The sequence below is a fragment of the Psammomys obesus genome, unplaced genomic scaffold (assembly GCF_907164565.1).
Source record: "Psammomys obesus unplaced genomic scaffold, mPsaObe1.curated_primary_1811, whole genome shotgun sequence".
In the NCBI taxonomy this organism is placed as follows: domain Eukaryota; kingdom Metazoa; phylum Chordata; class Mammalia; order Rodentia; family Muridae; genus Psammomys; species Psammomys obesus.
The window spans coordinates 32,685,552-32,700,049 of record NW_026596034.1 but is presented as its reverse complement, the minus strand read 5'-3'; the positions used below and the strand labels follow the sequence as shown (position 1 = coordinate 32,700,049).

At 47.1% G+C, this 14,498-nt stretch overlaps 1 protein-coding gene across 2 annotated transcripts in view; it reads right to left on the bottom strand.

Annotated features, from left to right (window-relative positions):
* Window positions 1–3,380: 3,380 nt before the first annotated feature.
* Window positions 3,381–14,498, bottom strand: part of Gan (gigaxonin) — a 57,629-nt gene continuing 46,511 nt past the window's right edge. For both annotated transcript variants that reach the window (XM_055620906.1, XM_055620907.1), the window contains one exon: window positions 3,381–14,447. In XM_055620906.1, coding sequence (XP_055476881.1) covers window positions 14,266–14,447 — 182 coding nt within the window. In that variant the 3' untranslated portion in view covers window positions 3,381–14,265. The remainder of the gene's footprint in view (window positions 14,448–14,498) is intronic.

Sequence of the window (14,498 nt, the reverse complement as noted above, 5' to 3'; positions counted from 1 at the left end):
AGGTTCCTAAGATTCTGTGCCCAGGTAGAATGGTATCCTTGGGTGGGAGCGGCAGGTCTTACACTCAAAGGTCCAGTCTTGTTCTTGACATTTGGCCCTGTACTGATGGAGATGGCAAGGGGCAGAGCTACTCACAGTTCAGTTCCAGAGACTGCCTTGATATTAGAGGGCCCATGCTCACATTTAGAAACTTTTGAGTTTTTGGCTTTTTTTTTTTTTTAGCCCTGGCTGGCCTGGAACTCACTATGTAGAACAAGGTAGCCTCAGACTCAAAGATCTGTTGCCCCTGTCTCTAAGTGCTGGGAGTAAAAGGATAGGTTGCTCTGTCTTCCAAGAAGCAGGCTTCTTCCCCCCCACCCCCCAGACATGTTTTTTCTGTGTAGCCTTGGCTGTCCTGGGCTTGCTTTGAACTCAGAGCCCCACCTGCCTCTACCTCCTGAGTGCTGGGATTAAAGGTGTGTGCCACCACCAACCAGCAAGAAGCAGGCTTTTTTTAAATTAATTTATTTATTATGTATATAATGTTCTGCCTGCATATGCACTTGCAGGCCAGAAGAGGGCAACAGATCTCATTATAGAGGGTTATGAGCCACCATATGGTTGCTGGGAATTGAACTCAGGACCTTTGGAAGAACAGCTAGTGCTCTTCACCTTTGAGCCATCTCTCCAGCACCAGAAGCAGGCTTCTTAAAAACCAAAACCTTGGCTTGGGACTGCAGCTCAGTGGCTGAGTACTTGTCCAGCATGGATAAGGTCCTGGGTTGACTTGAAACAAAAATAATTAGAGCTAGGTTGGTGGTACACAGAGGCAAACCTAGGTTACATGAGACCCTGTCCCAAAACAAAATGAAAAGCCTCACTCAGTGGGCACAGTGATTCCCCCACCTGTAATCCTGGCCTGGACTCCCCTGTGGGACAGCTCCTAGAGAAACCTGCATGCCATTAATATATAATAGGAGAGCCTCAGTCTTGGAAGATTGACACAGGAGGATGGAGGGTTCTAAGCCAGCCTGGATAACACAGTAAGACACAGCCTCTAGACAGACAGACAGACAGACAGACAGATGGACTCAAACTCGGTCAACATTTGAAAAATCATTTTGGTGTTCTCAGTTCGATTTCTGCTGAGAGTGGCTGAGCTTACCTGGATCCTGTCTGGAAAAGTTTTCTTGTCTCTTGTGTTCCACAGTCCTGTCTCACATCCCGTCTTTGACCATCAAGTCCGCAAGTGATCAGCTTTCAAAAAGGTTTGTCCCTTCCCAGAGAGACAGGCAGTGTCAGGACACAGTTGTGGCTGTGGATGTGGGAAGTGACTTTACATCCCAGCTCTGTGCTGGGTTGGACTTCTTGGCGCTGTGAGGATTGAGTGGAGTGCTCAGGTCTCTGTCACGATGTAAGATCCTGCTGGAAGCAGTCATAGCACTGAGGACAGTGGCCTTTGGCCCAACAAACTCTGTACACATTCTCTGGGCTGATACCAGCACAGTGTCTTCCTTGCATACTAAAGGTGACAGGGAATATACTCCTCATGGCCTGGCTTCCTCTTTGGGCAACTCAAATAGGTGTAATAGCGGGGCCGGGGCCATCTGTTGGTTCTGCCACTGTTCTGGTTCAGATGATGACATGTGTCCTAATCAGGTGTCTGTCACTGCGGGGAGGAAAGGGTTTATTGGGCTTACACTTCCATATCACTGTTTATCATTAAAGGAGTCAGGACAGGAACTCAGAGTAGAAACCTGTAGGCAGGAGTCATGAAGAGGCCATGGAGGGGTGCAGCTCACTGGCTTGCTTCCCATTGCTTGCCCAGTCTCCTCTCTTGTAGAATCCAGGACCACCAGCCTTGGGGTAGCACCACCCACAGGGGCTGGGTCCTCCCCCATCAATCACTAATTAAGATGACCTACAGGCCTGTTCCCTCCACTCAGACGACTTTAGCATAGGTCAAGTTCACATGAAGCTATCCAGCACAGCATGGAACTCCAGGGTAGGACGGGGTCCGAGTTGAGAGGCTTGCAGAAGACTGTGAGGGTCTCAGTTCAGTTCAGTCAGTGGGCACAGCTAGGAAAAGGACATGGGTGTGTGGTCCATGTTTCAAACACAGAGGAGATTCCTTTATCATGCTGGAGATCAGGGACCTGTGCATTGAGGGTGAAGCTTCAAGCAGCTCCCAACTCCATTCTGGGTAGCCCTGGCTATTTCGGAACTCATTCTGTAGACCAGGCTGGCCTGAGACTCACAGAGATCCACTTGCCTCTACCTCCTAAGTGCAGGGATCAAAGGTGTGCGCCACCACACCATAGTTTGTTGTTGTTGTTTTGTTTTTTGAGACAGGGTTTCTTTGTGTAGCTGTGGCTGCGGAGCCACTCATTCTGTAGACCAGGCTGGCTTTGCCTCCCAAGTGCTGGGATTACAGGCATGCGCCACTGCACCCGGCTCACACCATAAAGTTTTAAAGCCTTTATTAAAAGGCCTCTGGACAGCAACCCTCCCCAGGATAAAGAGGCTTTTATCCCACAGCATCAAACAGCTCTTTTAGGCCAGGTGTCTAGACCTACATGACGTTGTACCAAAGGCAAATGGCCCTACTTTCCATGATCACCATGAGTCTGCAGCCTGTGTGTACAAACCCAATCTACTTGACTTGGCTTTCTGAAAGATTCTCCAAGTTCTTTCCCCTGTGATATCAGTGTATATCTGTATTTGAATTAATTTTTTTTTCTTCATCCAAGGCCAGCTTTGTCTATAAAATGAGTCCAGGACAGCTAAGTCTACTCAGGGAAACCCTCTCTCAACAAAACAAAAAAAATTATTTTTCTTTAGTGACATACATTTTGTATGTGTTCGTGTGTGCGTGCATGGTCAGAGGACAATTTTCAGGAATGGGTTTTCTCCTATCATTTGGTTCTTCAGGACCTAACTCAGGTCACCAGGCTTGGATTTTTTGCTGTTGATACTAAGTGCCTCTGAGCTATGGTCTCAACATCCACCACCTGTGTGAGCCATGGCAAAAGGCAGTCTTCCTTTCAAGACTGGTGTAACTCAGCAGAACCCATTCCAAAAAAAAAAATAGTATGAGGGTCTGTGGAGCTGGCTTAGTTGGTAAAGTGTTTGCCTTGCAAGGATGGGGACTGACCTGCTTTTGACCCTGAGGATGAACAAACAAACAAAAGCACTGGATGTGGTGGCAGGAACTGGTGATCCCACCATGGGAGAGGTGCTGGGCTCACTGGCCAGCTAGCCGGGGTGGATGGGGAGAGGGCAGAAGGTGCTGAGGAACTAGACACCCATGACCCCTGGCCTCTGTATACATGCATGCACACACCTGCCTACACACACACATTCCACACCCCCCACCACACAGTGATTCAAAAGTCTTCCCCATCAAATTTTATTAGGTTAATGAAACAGCTTGAAGACAATTCATTTTGTTCAGCATTCTTCTAAAAAATAGTTCAAGTTGTAAACGAACTTCCAATACACAAAACAGAATTACTTGACAATACACAAATTTCAGCTCAAAATACAACACTCTGTTTTCTTACCATTATAAAATCCAATCAATACAAACTACGTAAAAAAGATAAAACACTTTCAATGATCCTTGGTACGAGAGAACAGGACAGTGGCGGTATTTCCGCAGGACACTCACTGGTCTAGTGCTGGGGATGAGGGACACAACCCCACGATCACCTAAAAGATCCAAGCTCTGTAAACAAAGTGCTGCTACTTAATTTAAGAAAATTAACGTATCCTTCTGCATCAGTGTTGCTTGTAAACCATAAAGTAACTTTGTAAGAAAGGTTACAAATAAAAAAAAATGATTTCTGACTTTGCTACGGACACCAGCAAAGGAAGAGAAAACCAGTTACTCCACCCAACAGATACATTTGGCCCACAAAGCAGGAGACAGGGACACCACAAGGAAATTCACAAGTTCTCTACTTTTCTACTGAATTTGGATAGTGTGGCCCCTCAACTATTTTACACTCTTCAGACAATGACTTTTGCTCCATTTGTGTGTGCCCATTGCAAATGCCTGTTTCTCGGCGGGAGCACTGTGCACAGACGGTTCGGCCAGACCCCACTCAGGTTAGCCTCATGAGTGCAGCCCAGGCGTCCTCCATCTGGGAACCTCACTCAATTGCTAAAGCTGCAGGATTTAAATGAAAAGCTGTTCCCTAGGTACCATGCTATGAAATACAGATATGTTAATGAGACAGATTTATGTCTTGACATGATGGATTTTATTTATCCCCCCACACCCACCCCCAGACAAGGTTTCTCTGTGTTGTCCTGACTTTCCTGGAACTAGCTCTGTAGACCAGATTGGTCTTGAACTCTCAGAGATCCACCGACCTCTGCCTCCCCAGTGCAGGGATTAAAGGTGTGCGGGACCACAGCCAGGCTACATTCTCTTTTCAATGGGTTTCTTTGACAGTTTTCTGTCCCAGCAGTAGATGCTAGTGACAGGATACCAACAAACTGCCATGTTCACTGTGTTGTGGGCAGACTTCACTTACAGATGGAAACAAATGCCTGATTGCTGCGGACAGCTCTGCCGGGGCTATGCCTGCAGCTGCCAAGGAGTGAGTGTCGGGCAATGTCTGCAGGCTGGGGCCTCCTAGGCCTGGGGGCATGAACCATGGGACCACTGAGAAGTCTGCTCAGCACTTCCACTGAAGCCACCATCTTTGTTTGTGGCTGTCACAATTTACAAGTGGGACAACGTGGTCCATGCCGCTGTTGACATGGAATTTACAGGAGGGAGAATACAAACGGAAGCTGGGTTCAGAGTGGGTTCAAAATGAAAAAAACCCCACGGGCAGAAAAAGTCACTGGTTACCGAATTAAGCAAGCTTTGCTAGACAGCTTGTGCTTTCCTTTCTTTTCTATGTATTTAGTTAGTTGTTAGTTTTTGTTTGTTTTACCCAGGCAGCATTTCTCTGTGTAGCTTTGGTTATCCTGGAACTTGCTCTGTAGACCAGGCTAGCCTGAACTCAGAGATCTGCATGCCTCTCTCTGCCTCATGAGTGCTGGAATTAGATGTGTGTGCCACCACACCTGATATCTTTTCTATTTTTCTCCACTGAAGGCCACTTGGTAGTACAAAGTTCTTCAGGTCATGAAATTTAGATGACCTCCAAATAAGAAAGCTGAACTTTAAGGTGCCATCTAGAGGAAGCTGTTATATGACAGATAGAGTGAAGGCTTAGTTATCTTTAAGTCTGAGGATACTTTTGCTCTGGGTTCGTTTCTACATTACTTATATTTATCTGCTTTTATTTATGCGTTGTGTGTGCTATGTGTGTCTGAGTGCTTGAGGACGTCAGAAGAGGGTATAGTTTATATGCAGCTGTGAGCCTCCATGTGAATGCTGGTGGACTCAGGTCCTCTGCAAGAGCAGTAAGCACTCCTGACTGCTGAGCCATCTCTCTAGCTCTCCACTGCTGATTGCTGTTTTCACAGGGATGGCAGTCAAGTCCAGTGAGTTACTCTAGGTTACAATTTGTGACCACCACAATCCTCATCACCCTGATCATCATCATCATATAGATATTTTCTAGAGATTCTCTTGAAGCAAAAACCCTTGTGATGAAAATATGAAAAACTGGTCCCTTTCTCATTGCAAGCTATTCCCATTTCTGACTCTACTCACAGTTTGGGATTCATGGTGTATTTAAGTTAGAGCTAAATAAGACAGGAGGAGATGGAAGTCTGGCTTGCTCACCTGAGCATGCCATAGGATGCAGGAAGGAATCCCATAGTGTTTGCGGGGCAAGTACAGAGCGAGGGTGTGTGAGGCCACCTAGGCTCTGAGCACGTCTTGATGGACAATCTGTGACCACACAACGCTGTGACAGATGTTAGATGCTGAGGTAGTATGTGTGGCCTGGTGCTGGCCCGACTCAGAGAGAGCTCCTGCTGGGAGGTGGAACAGGAGTTCTTTTCTCCAGTAGCTTGAGGCTGGAGACGGGTTTGGGCTATGCAGGGTGCTGACCTGGAAGCTGCTGGGACTGGCAGGCAGGTGTTTGTCTCACTTGCCAGGGCTGGCTGGCAGAAAGTGCCAGCACAAAGGCATGATCAGGGGCTAAGAAGGCACATCTTCTGCATAGGCTGCTGCTCCCAGGCTTGGTGGTCCAGGGAGCAGCAAGAGTTACAGCTCTCTCCTTCCTTTCCTTTTTCTAATTTTCCTTCTTTTCTGAGACAGGGTTTCTCTGTGTAGCCCTGGCTGTCCTGGAACTCACTGTGTATACCAGGCTGGCCTCGAACTCAGAGATCCACCTGCCTCTGGTCTCCAACTACTGGGATTAAAGGTGTACGCCACCACTGCCTGTCATAATTCTCTTTTTACATTTACCTACTGATGTGTATATGTGAGTATGTAGGCCAGAGGACAACTTGTGGGAATCAGTTCTCTCTTTCTACCACATGATTCCTGGGAATTAAAACTCAGGTCATCAGGCTTTTCCTGTTAAACCATCTTGCTGGCCTTCCTTTCCTTTCTTCTTTGCGACACAATTCAAGCAACTAGGAAACCAGGTGGGGAGAAGTGTGGGAGGTTTGAAAAACAACAGAGAGTGCAAATGAGAATGCTCTGGTAAAGAGAACCAACATCTTCCTCCTGGAGGGCTGGGGGAAGGGCCCTGTTCTCAGAATCCTCCCAGCGGCATCTGGGTGGCCACCAGGGGCTATGAAGACAGCTTGGCACGCTGAGGATGGGGAGGGGAACTAGGGGCTGATCTCGCCAATGAGGCTGCTCCCTCATGACCACAAGGTTCCTTTCCATTTCTAGACAGGGTTGAAGTGAATGGCTGAGGGGCTCTATGGAAAGCTTTCACCAGAGGAGAGACAGAATAGGAACACAAGAATGGGGTCCCCAGGAGTGTTTCACAAGAGCTAACAAAGAACCATGCCAGCTCCCAGGGGAAGCTGGCTGAGCTCACCAAGCACTTTCCTGGGCAGCCAGCCCAGCTTGGAAGGCAAGACTGTCATTTCCCAGTGTAAGGCAGAGTAGGCAGCAAAGACCTTAAAAGACAATGTGTAGCAACCGAAAATCACACTTCTGGTGGGTATTATGGCTTGAAGAAATCTCTGGAAATAAAAGACTATTATGGAAAGTTGGACCATGAGCACTCTGGTTGAAGGGACTGCCATGGTGGCTGGTGGCCAATGGCCACAGTCAAAGGACCAAAGTGATGACAAGCAGAATGGAGGGCAAGAGAATAAGGCAAAATATAGAAGGTACACAGGACTACTTCACAAAACCCACTGAATGACTTTTTTTTTTTTTAAACTAAGTAACAGTCCTGAAGAGAAGCCCCTGGCTGCCAAGAGCTCTGGATGCAGGGCAGAGCACCATGCCAACTGTCCTGCCTGCAGCAGGTCCCCGGATAGTTGGCAGAAACAATACTCGGTACTGCAGAAGGCACCCTGTTACCCCAAGGCTGTTCTACCTGATGGGTCTAAAGATGACAGAAGAACAATCCTAGCACTTGGAAGGCAGAGGCAGAGGGCATTAAGACCTTGTCTCAAAACATTAAAATAATAATAATAATAATAAATTATTACATAAAATAAATAAGCAAGGCAATGCAATTCTGTAATTCTACCTAAACTGTTTACTGGTGTAACCTGGAATGCACACACCTCCTTTATATGCCTACCAGCAGGCTGGAGCCTACAGGCCTTTATAGGGCCTGATTAACGGCTAATTTCCTACTACGAGGCTAGACGGTCCCAGGCTGCTCAGGCCTCACACTGCACACCTGCCTAGAACCTCCAGGCTGTCGGCATGGCCTTCACCACATGGACACAGGGGAACAGTTTCCAAGTTAAAGAAGCAGAAGATATAGAAAACACATAGTTGATTTGGTCAATCTGGACCACAAAATTTGATATTCTGGTGAAAAAGAAAAGTTCTACCTTGGTAAAGGACTTTAAAGATCCTTAGAGGACTCCATTAGGCAAGCTCTGAAAAGAGGGCAGCTGACCAATATTTTTTTTTTTTCCTGCGATAGGGTTTCTCTACGTAGTTCTAGCTGTCCTGGTGCTTGCTATGTAGACTAGACTGGCCTCGAACTCACAGAGATCCATCTGCCTCTGTGTCCAAGTGCTGGGACTAAAGGCATGTCAGCAACCTGGCTTGACTGTAATTCTTGAACACTGCAAGCGCATGTCTTGATACCATTGCTGCTGGAAGTGAGGGGAGGCATGTGTCCATAACAAGAAGAGTTTTGTAAGGACAAACAGGTGCTGATTGGTATCTAAGGTGGTGGCAGTCATTGGGATGAGCAATGACAGGAGCCAGGACATTCAGCTCCAAGCAGACCCCTACTGGCCCAGTGTCCCAGCACTATCTTTGCGGATAGATGACATGACCAATGAGGTGTACTGCAGCACCCCAGGCTCCACAGTCACCTTTCTTTAGGAGGGCCAATACCCACCCTGCCCTCCCTCCGTAGGGAAACCCCGCTGAGCCTTGAGACTAGAATAAAGGAATACAAGTCTTTAATTCCAGATTCTCTAACTCCAGAGCCCATGCTCTTGACCACTGGACCCATTTGTGTCCTGGGTCATTTCCTAGACTCTGAAACCATGATTTGGGGCCTAAGCAGGAAGGGAGGATTTGTTCTCTTGGGCCAACTCTAAAAAGCATCAGCACACAAACCCAATCATCTCATTGCATGATGTACTCTAGTTACTCTAAGCATGCAGGGCTGTGAGGGGAGGGCTGGATCTGAGAGGGGCACAGGGTTCTTTGGAGTACTATGGTCACTCAAGTCTTCTAGTTAAATGTGCCAGGTCCAACTGTGACCTGAGAAATGGCTGCTCCCATGAGAACCCTAACCCACGGGACAGTGTCTCCAGTTGCTGGGCTCCCTCAACTGCACCATTCTGACTTGGGGACTGGGGGAGACCAGAGGCTAGGGCACTGAGGTCCAGCTACTGGTGATATGGAGAATGGATACGCAGGGTCAAGCACAGGAGAGGTCCCTGACGAAAGTGACAAATCAGACCAGTCATGATTTTAGGAAGAATGTGATTCGAGGTTGTTGGGCCAACCTCAGTTTTGAACCTGGAAAACACCTGCTTCATTCTGATGTCTGGAGTCCCAGGACCGAAGGGAAGCGAATGTGGTAAGGAGCCAGGAAAAGCTCCCAGGAAACAGCGGCACATTTCAAGAAATGGCAGCCTCAAGCATCTAAGTTCCAAACACTGTGTCAAATCACAGACACACGCTTCTTCTCTGATCCCGACAGGGACAGAAACTGAGCCCTCTATTTTACAGAGCCGTGCTGTGTGAATATGCTACTTTCCCGCTACAGCAAAACACAGCCTTTTAAGTGACTCTTTCAAGTACACGTTGAGTTTCAAGTAATCGCCTTGTAAGTAGCCCCAGAAGAATTACTGCTCCTCCAGGTTTAAAGTGCCATTTAAAAAAAGCAGGAACAGGACTCACCAGGCAGAAGGCAGAACCACCTCACAGTTGCAAGCGATGTAGAAGAGCCTACAGTTCAGCTCCATCCTGACTTTACTGGCAGCAAGGGTGAGACATCCATGTCAGGCTCCTCTCCAGTCTGGCTGATGGGCTCGCTCTCATGCCTGCCCTATAACTGTATGTGTCCAGCTAGAGAAGCTGCAAGGGGTCTTTGGGGACTCTTCAAAAGGCAGGAAGACCCCTCAGCACGTTAAGGCGGCTTTCCTCCCCTCTGACTACATGGGGCAAATTCAATAAAGTCTTAGCTTTATAAGCAAACTCTGCCTTGCTTCCAGAAGACACCCAGTAAAGCCCGAGACTTCTCACAGCCACTGTGGGAGAAGCAAAGGTTTTCCAATTTCTTCAGCTGGAAGGGCTCAGTCTGGAAGATGAAACCATACTACAAATGATGCACATTTTAGAAATAAAAACACCTTTGTGCCAAGAAAAATCAAGCTCCTGTTGAATCGGCTGGATGACCCCTGGTCACTCAAAGGCCTCCTCATAGGAGGAGGAGAGCATCCCCACCCACCTCAGACATGAAAGGATCAAAGCAGAAACTTCTGGAAAAGATTCTGAGCCCAGATATGACATAGTAAATCAAGCTAATGTTAACAAGATGGGTATTATGAGGTGTGCTGGGCGCAGGGCTTCAACTATCCTACAGATGCACTTAGGAGACACAGGCGTAAGCTGGGTACATGAGGCACTTGGAATGTTTGATTCTGTCCTAGGTCCTTGCTCTACAGGCCAGCCCACCCGCGCACACCGCTTCCCATATAAAATCCAGCAGAACTGATGGGAGCCCTCTGGCCAGTGAAAAGCATCACAGTGAAGGTTGGGATGCCGTGGCCCAATGCTTATTTGCACCCAGGTCAGCTCATACAACATAGGGTCCTCACTCAAGCTCCACTTACTTCGTAAGGTGGAGAGGGAGGGCTGTGTCCCAACTGCTTCCTTGTGCGGTTCCCAGAAATACAAGCACAATTCTTGGGAGGCACTCAGTATTTGCTGTGTGTCTCAGGGCAGGCCTGTCACGCCTCACCATCTCTGGCTTCCTCAGTGCTCTCTCGGCTAACGCAATGAAACTGTAAGAAAGAAGTCTTGCTCTTCCCACTGGGTGCTTCTCAGGCAGTTCTGGTGCCTCGAAGTACTTACAGTGAAAGTCACCTCACTCCTTCCCAGAGCACCCAATGCCTTCACCAGGTCACAGGAGGACTGTGCAAGCAGGAAAGCCAGCTTTCTGGAAGACAGCACTGCAGAGTTATCATACTCTCTGGAGGCCTCTGGGACCCCTGGTGTGGTGCACTGGGAAGGAGAGGCTAAGCAGTGCCTCTAAGGAGAGCTAGCTGTGTCCCTAGACACCTGACCGGCAGCATCAGGCTCCTATATACCACGGCAAGAACATTCTTACCTCCATAGAGGACATCACCACCTCCACAGAAAGAATGCGTTTCCGAGACACTGCCGATGGGCAGCTCCTCCCACTTATAAAGACTAAAATGACACTTTCAAGCCACTAGAGATCAGAGTAGCATCAGCAGCACTGAGATGTAACAGAGCACTTGGCTCCAGCACAAACAAGATTCAGGCACAGCCCTGCAGGCTTTTTGGTTGCTGCGTGGTATGAAAAGTCCAGCCGTGACTCCTCAAAGCAGCCATGTCCAACCCCAGAGCAGCCCTTTCCAGGGCCGCCTGCTAGCTGGTTATGGCATTTTAAACCCTGCTAAGGAAGAGAGATGCAAACCTAGCAAAACTGACCACTGTCAACAGGCAGTTCCACTTTTACACGCAACATGTGCCTGGCACAGCCGTGGGACTGAAGGTCAACAGATTCCAGGGTTTATCTGAAGCACCAGGAGACAGTAGTGCATGTAGCCTGTGACTACAGTTCAAAAGTAAACATCTACAGACAGACATGTCAAGTCACGTGGGACAGCACGCATACACACAGCTGTCACACTTTTTCTTCTCACAGGGCATACACATTCTTGAGATTAAAAATAAACACTTCATTTTAAATTAAGCACTTATATCTTTGAAAAATCTATGTTTAGATATGTCAGAAAAACAAAAAACAAACAAACAACAAACCTACTTTAGCCTCTAGCCTAGGAGAGTGCCTTGATGCACCTACTGTAGTCTAAGAGACCACCTTCCAGGAAAAAGAAATCGCACTTCCCCAAACATGTATGTGTTTTACATTTTAAGATCTAGCCTCAGTTGCCAAATGCAACATATATCTGGTCAAAGAGCACAGGAGGGAGGAACCACTCAGACTCCAAGACACTGATGGACTAGTAAAACAAGACTCCATGAAGGGAGCTAGGAGCAGTTCATAACACTAAAAGTCTGGAGTAGCTACGAAGAGGACTGACGTTGAAACATCAAAATAAAATTAAATACAGCCCTACTCTTTAATACACACACACACACACACACACACACACACACACACACACACACAAAATAACAGTTTGGCACTTAGCAGCTTTTGTTAATATTGCATCCCATATTAAGTTGCAAATTTATTTTATGAAATATTAATTTCTGCAGCTACAGTGTCAATAAACTGAATTGAAAAGCCTGTTCTTTTGTTTGTTTTTTTAAAGTGAGCTGACCAAGTCAACAGGCACTGGCTATCAGACCCATCACTCTAAACTGTCTCCTTGGAGAGGCCTGAAGCAGGTTTAAAAGAACTTTAAATTCAGGAGTTAAAAACAACAAACGAACAAATACCAACCAACCAAAACAGAGCAGTACCACAGCTGTCCTGGATAACGGTTTCTCTCTGTTCCAGCAGGTCATGGCTCTGTCCTGCGCAGGTATTTCACAGAGCCACCATCTCAGCAACAACAGAAAGTACTTTTTCTGCAGTAGCTTCTTTGATGGAAAACTTCCCAATGCAGAAACACACCATGTGGCTGATGCAACACAATCCAAGCCTGGCTTTGGCTGACATTGAACTTGATCGGATGGCATGTATGTGTGGCACATCTGCCCTATTGCAAAGGATAAAATCCTTAGACCTTCTCTTGCCAAGTTGCTTCTGGCCACAGCAGAGTTACAAAGCCAGTCTCAGTCCTTCTTACACTCATCCTGGCCTCTTTTTAGCAACTTTTTTTTTTTTTTTTTAATGCTGATGACTCAGGGTAGGTGGAAATGCATCGGCCACCCATTTCCAGGTCCATGGGTGGGAAAATAGGATTGATGTTTTATATGCATTTTAATTGCATATAAACATCTCACATAGGAAGTTTCTAGAAGAAATTCCTGCTCTCCAATTTATAACCAAAGGATGTACTTATACATTTAGCAATCACTAAGATACAATGTTGCCTCTTGTGCCATATCTAAGAGAAAGAAACTTCAAGAGAACAATTAGAAATGAGGAACTCTCTATCAAGTTAACTAGAAACTTGATATTGCATACAGCTCACACTAAGAGTGTGCTCAAGTCCCTGATTTCACACCAAGGTGGCATAATCTCAATGGAGAACAAAATATCTCACAGGATAAATTCCACTTACTAAGGAATTCTTTTTACTAATGGGAAGAGGAGAGTTGCGTGAATGTGGGGGTGAGTGATGGGGAAGGAGGGGAAAAGAGGGTGCTAGAGGGAACAGAATGAAATTAAGTTGAGGTAGTTTATTCTACCAGCCAAACATTTCTGGGAGTGAAATTCATCCAAAACTTCTACCAGTGAAGGGCATTGCGAGCAGCCTGTTACAAAGACAAGATCCTACATACACCTGCATTCAAAGACAAGTCTGTAACTCTAAGCAGCAGTAAACAGGACGGAGTGTGCTTTCAGACAGATTATATGGAGATGCTTTTTGATCCCTATGCACGTTATCTGGACAGCTTTCTTTCTTTTCTTTCTTTCTTTCTTTCTTTCTTTCTTTCTTCCTTTCTTTCTTTTCTTTTTTTTTAATGTTTCACTGTTTTTATTTGCAACAGAGCTCTATCATTGCCCGACTCTGTCTTAAGTCTCCTCTGCACTGATGCCCTGGTGGCTAGAAAATGGTTTTGTTCTTCCTGGTGGAAAGAAAAAAAATGGTACGACTAAGTTCCCTCCCAGTCTGACAGCACCACCCCAGAACTGTCTTGGTGTGACACAGGACCGTTTACAGAGCAATTCCTTTAAGCTCACACAAGGGCTGGCTGCAGACTTGAACTCCTTGGGTGACTGAATTTTTACTAAGATAAATAGTTTTATGAGTGTTACCTTAGTTTCAATTCATCACAACTTAGTTTTTTAAAGAGTCTTAAGACAGAGCGCTAGTAATAAATGGGAACTAACTGGCGCAACCTCAATTGGTGGGTGAGGCTAGGCGTTAGCAGCCTCCACAGGCCGGACGAGGATAGCTGTGTACCCCGGGCATGTTGGCTTGCATATATGGATTCTGTTGTTTACCACAGCCACACACACTGGAACGCACAGTCGGTCGGATAAGAGCTCCCCTTCTGGGAAAACGCACCTTAGGGTTTTACCTTTGATATTTCACATGATACCAACCCCCACTCCCTCCTCCTTTTGACATTCTCTAGCCTCGGTTTACAGACGCATCAGGCTGGAGAACTGATTCCTCCCGGGTAGTTTTTCAACAGTTACACGGTCTCCAAACAAGAGCAGAAGCCTGAGCCTCTAAGCATTAAAAAACCACCGAAGAGTAACCATACTGAAGCCCAGCACACAGCAAAATGGGGCTACTTCTCTGCGCTTGCTGACGTCCAGCCACGTGATGCGCTTGGGGCGGGATCTCGCTTTTGGCTCCTCTTCCTCTTCAAGGGGAATGGACCCGGATGCGGAACAAGCCTTGCTGCAGCTGCAGGCGGAAGAGCTTGCAGTTGGCTATGCGCAGGGCTGCGCATCCTGTGCGCCGGAGGTCGGAGGGCAGGAGAGGCTTCGTATGGTGCCAGGTGCCCGTGCTTCTCTTGAACTCCCGCACGTAGTCATAGTTGGTACCTAAGCGCAGAGAGGGAGCAGAGCTCAGCCGACGCACCTGAGCCACAGGGA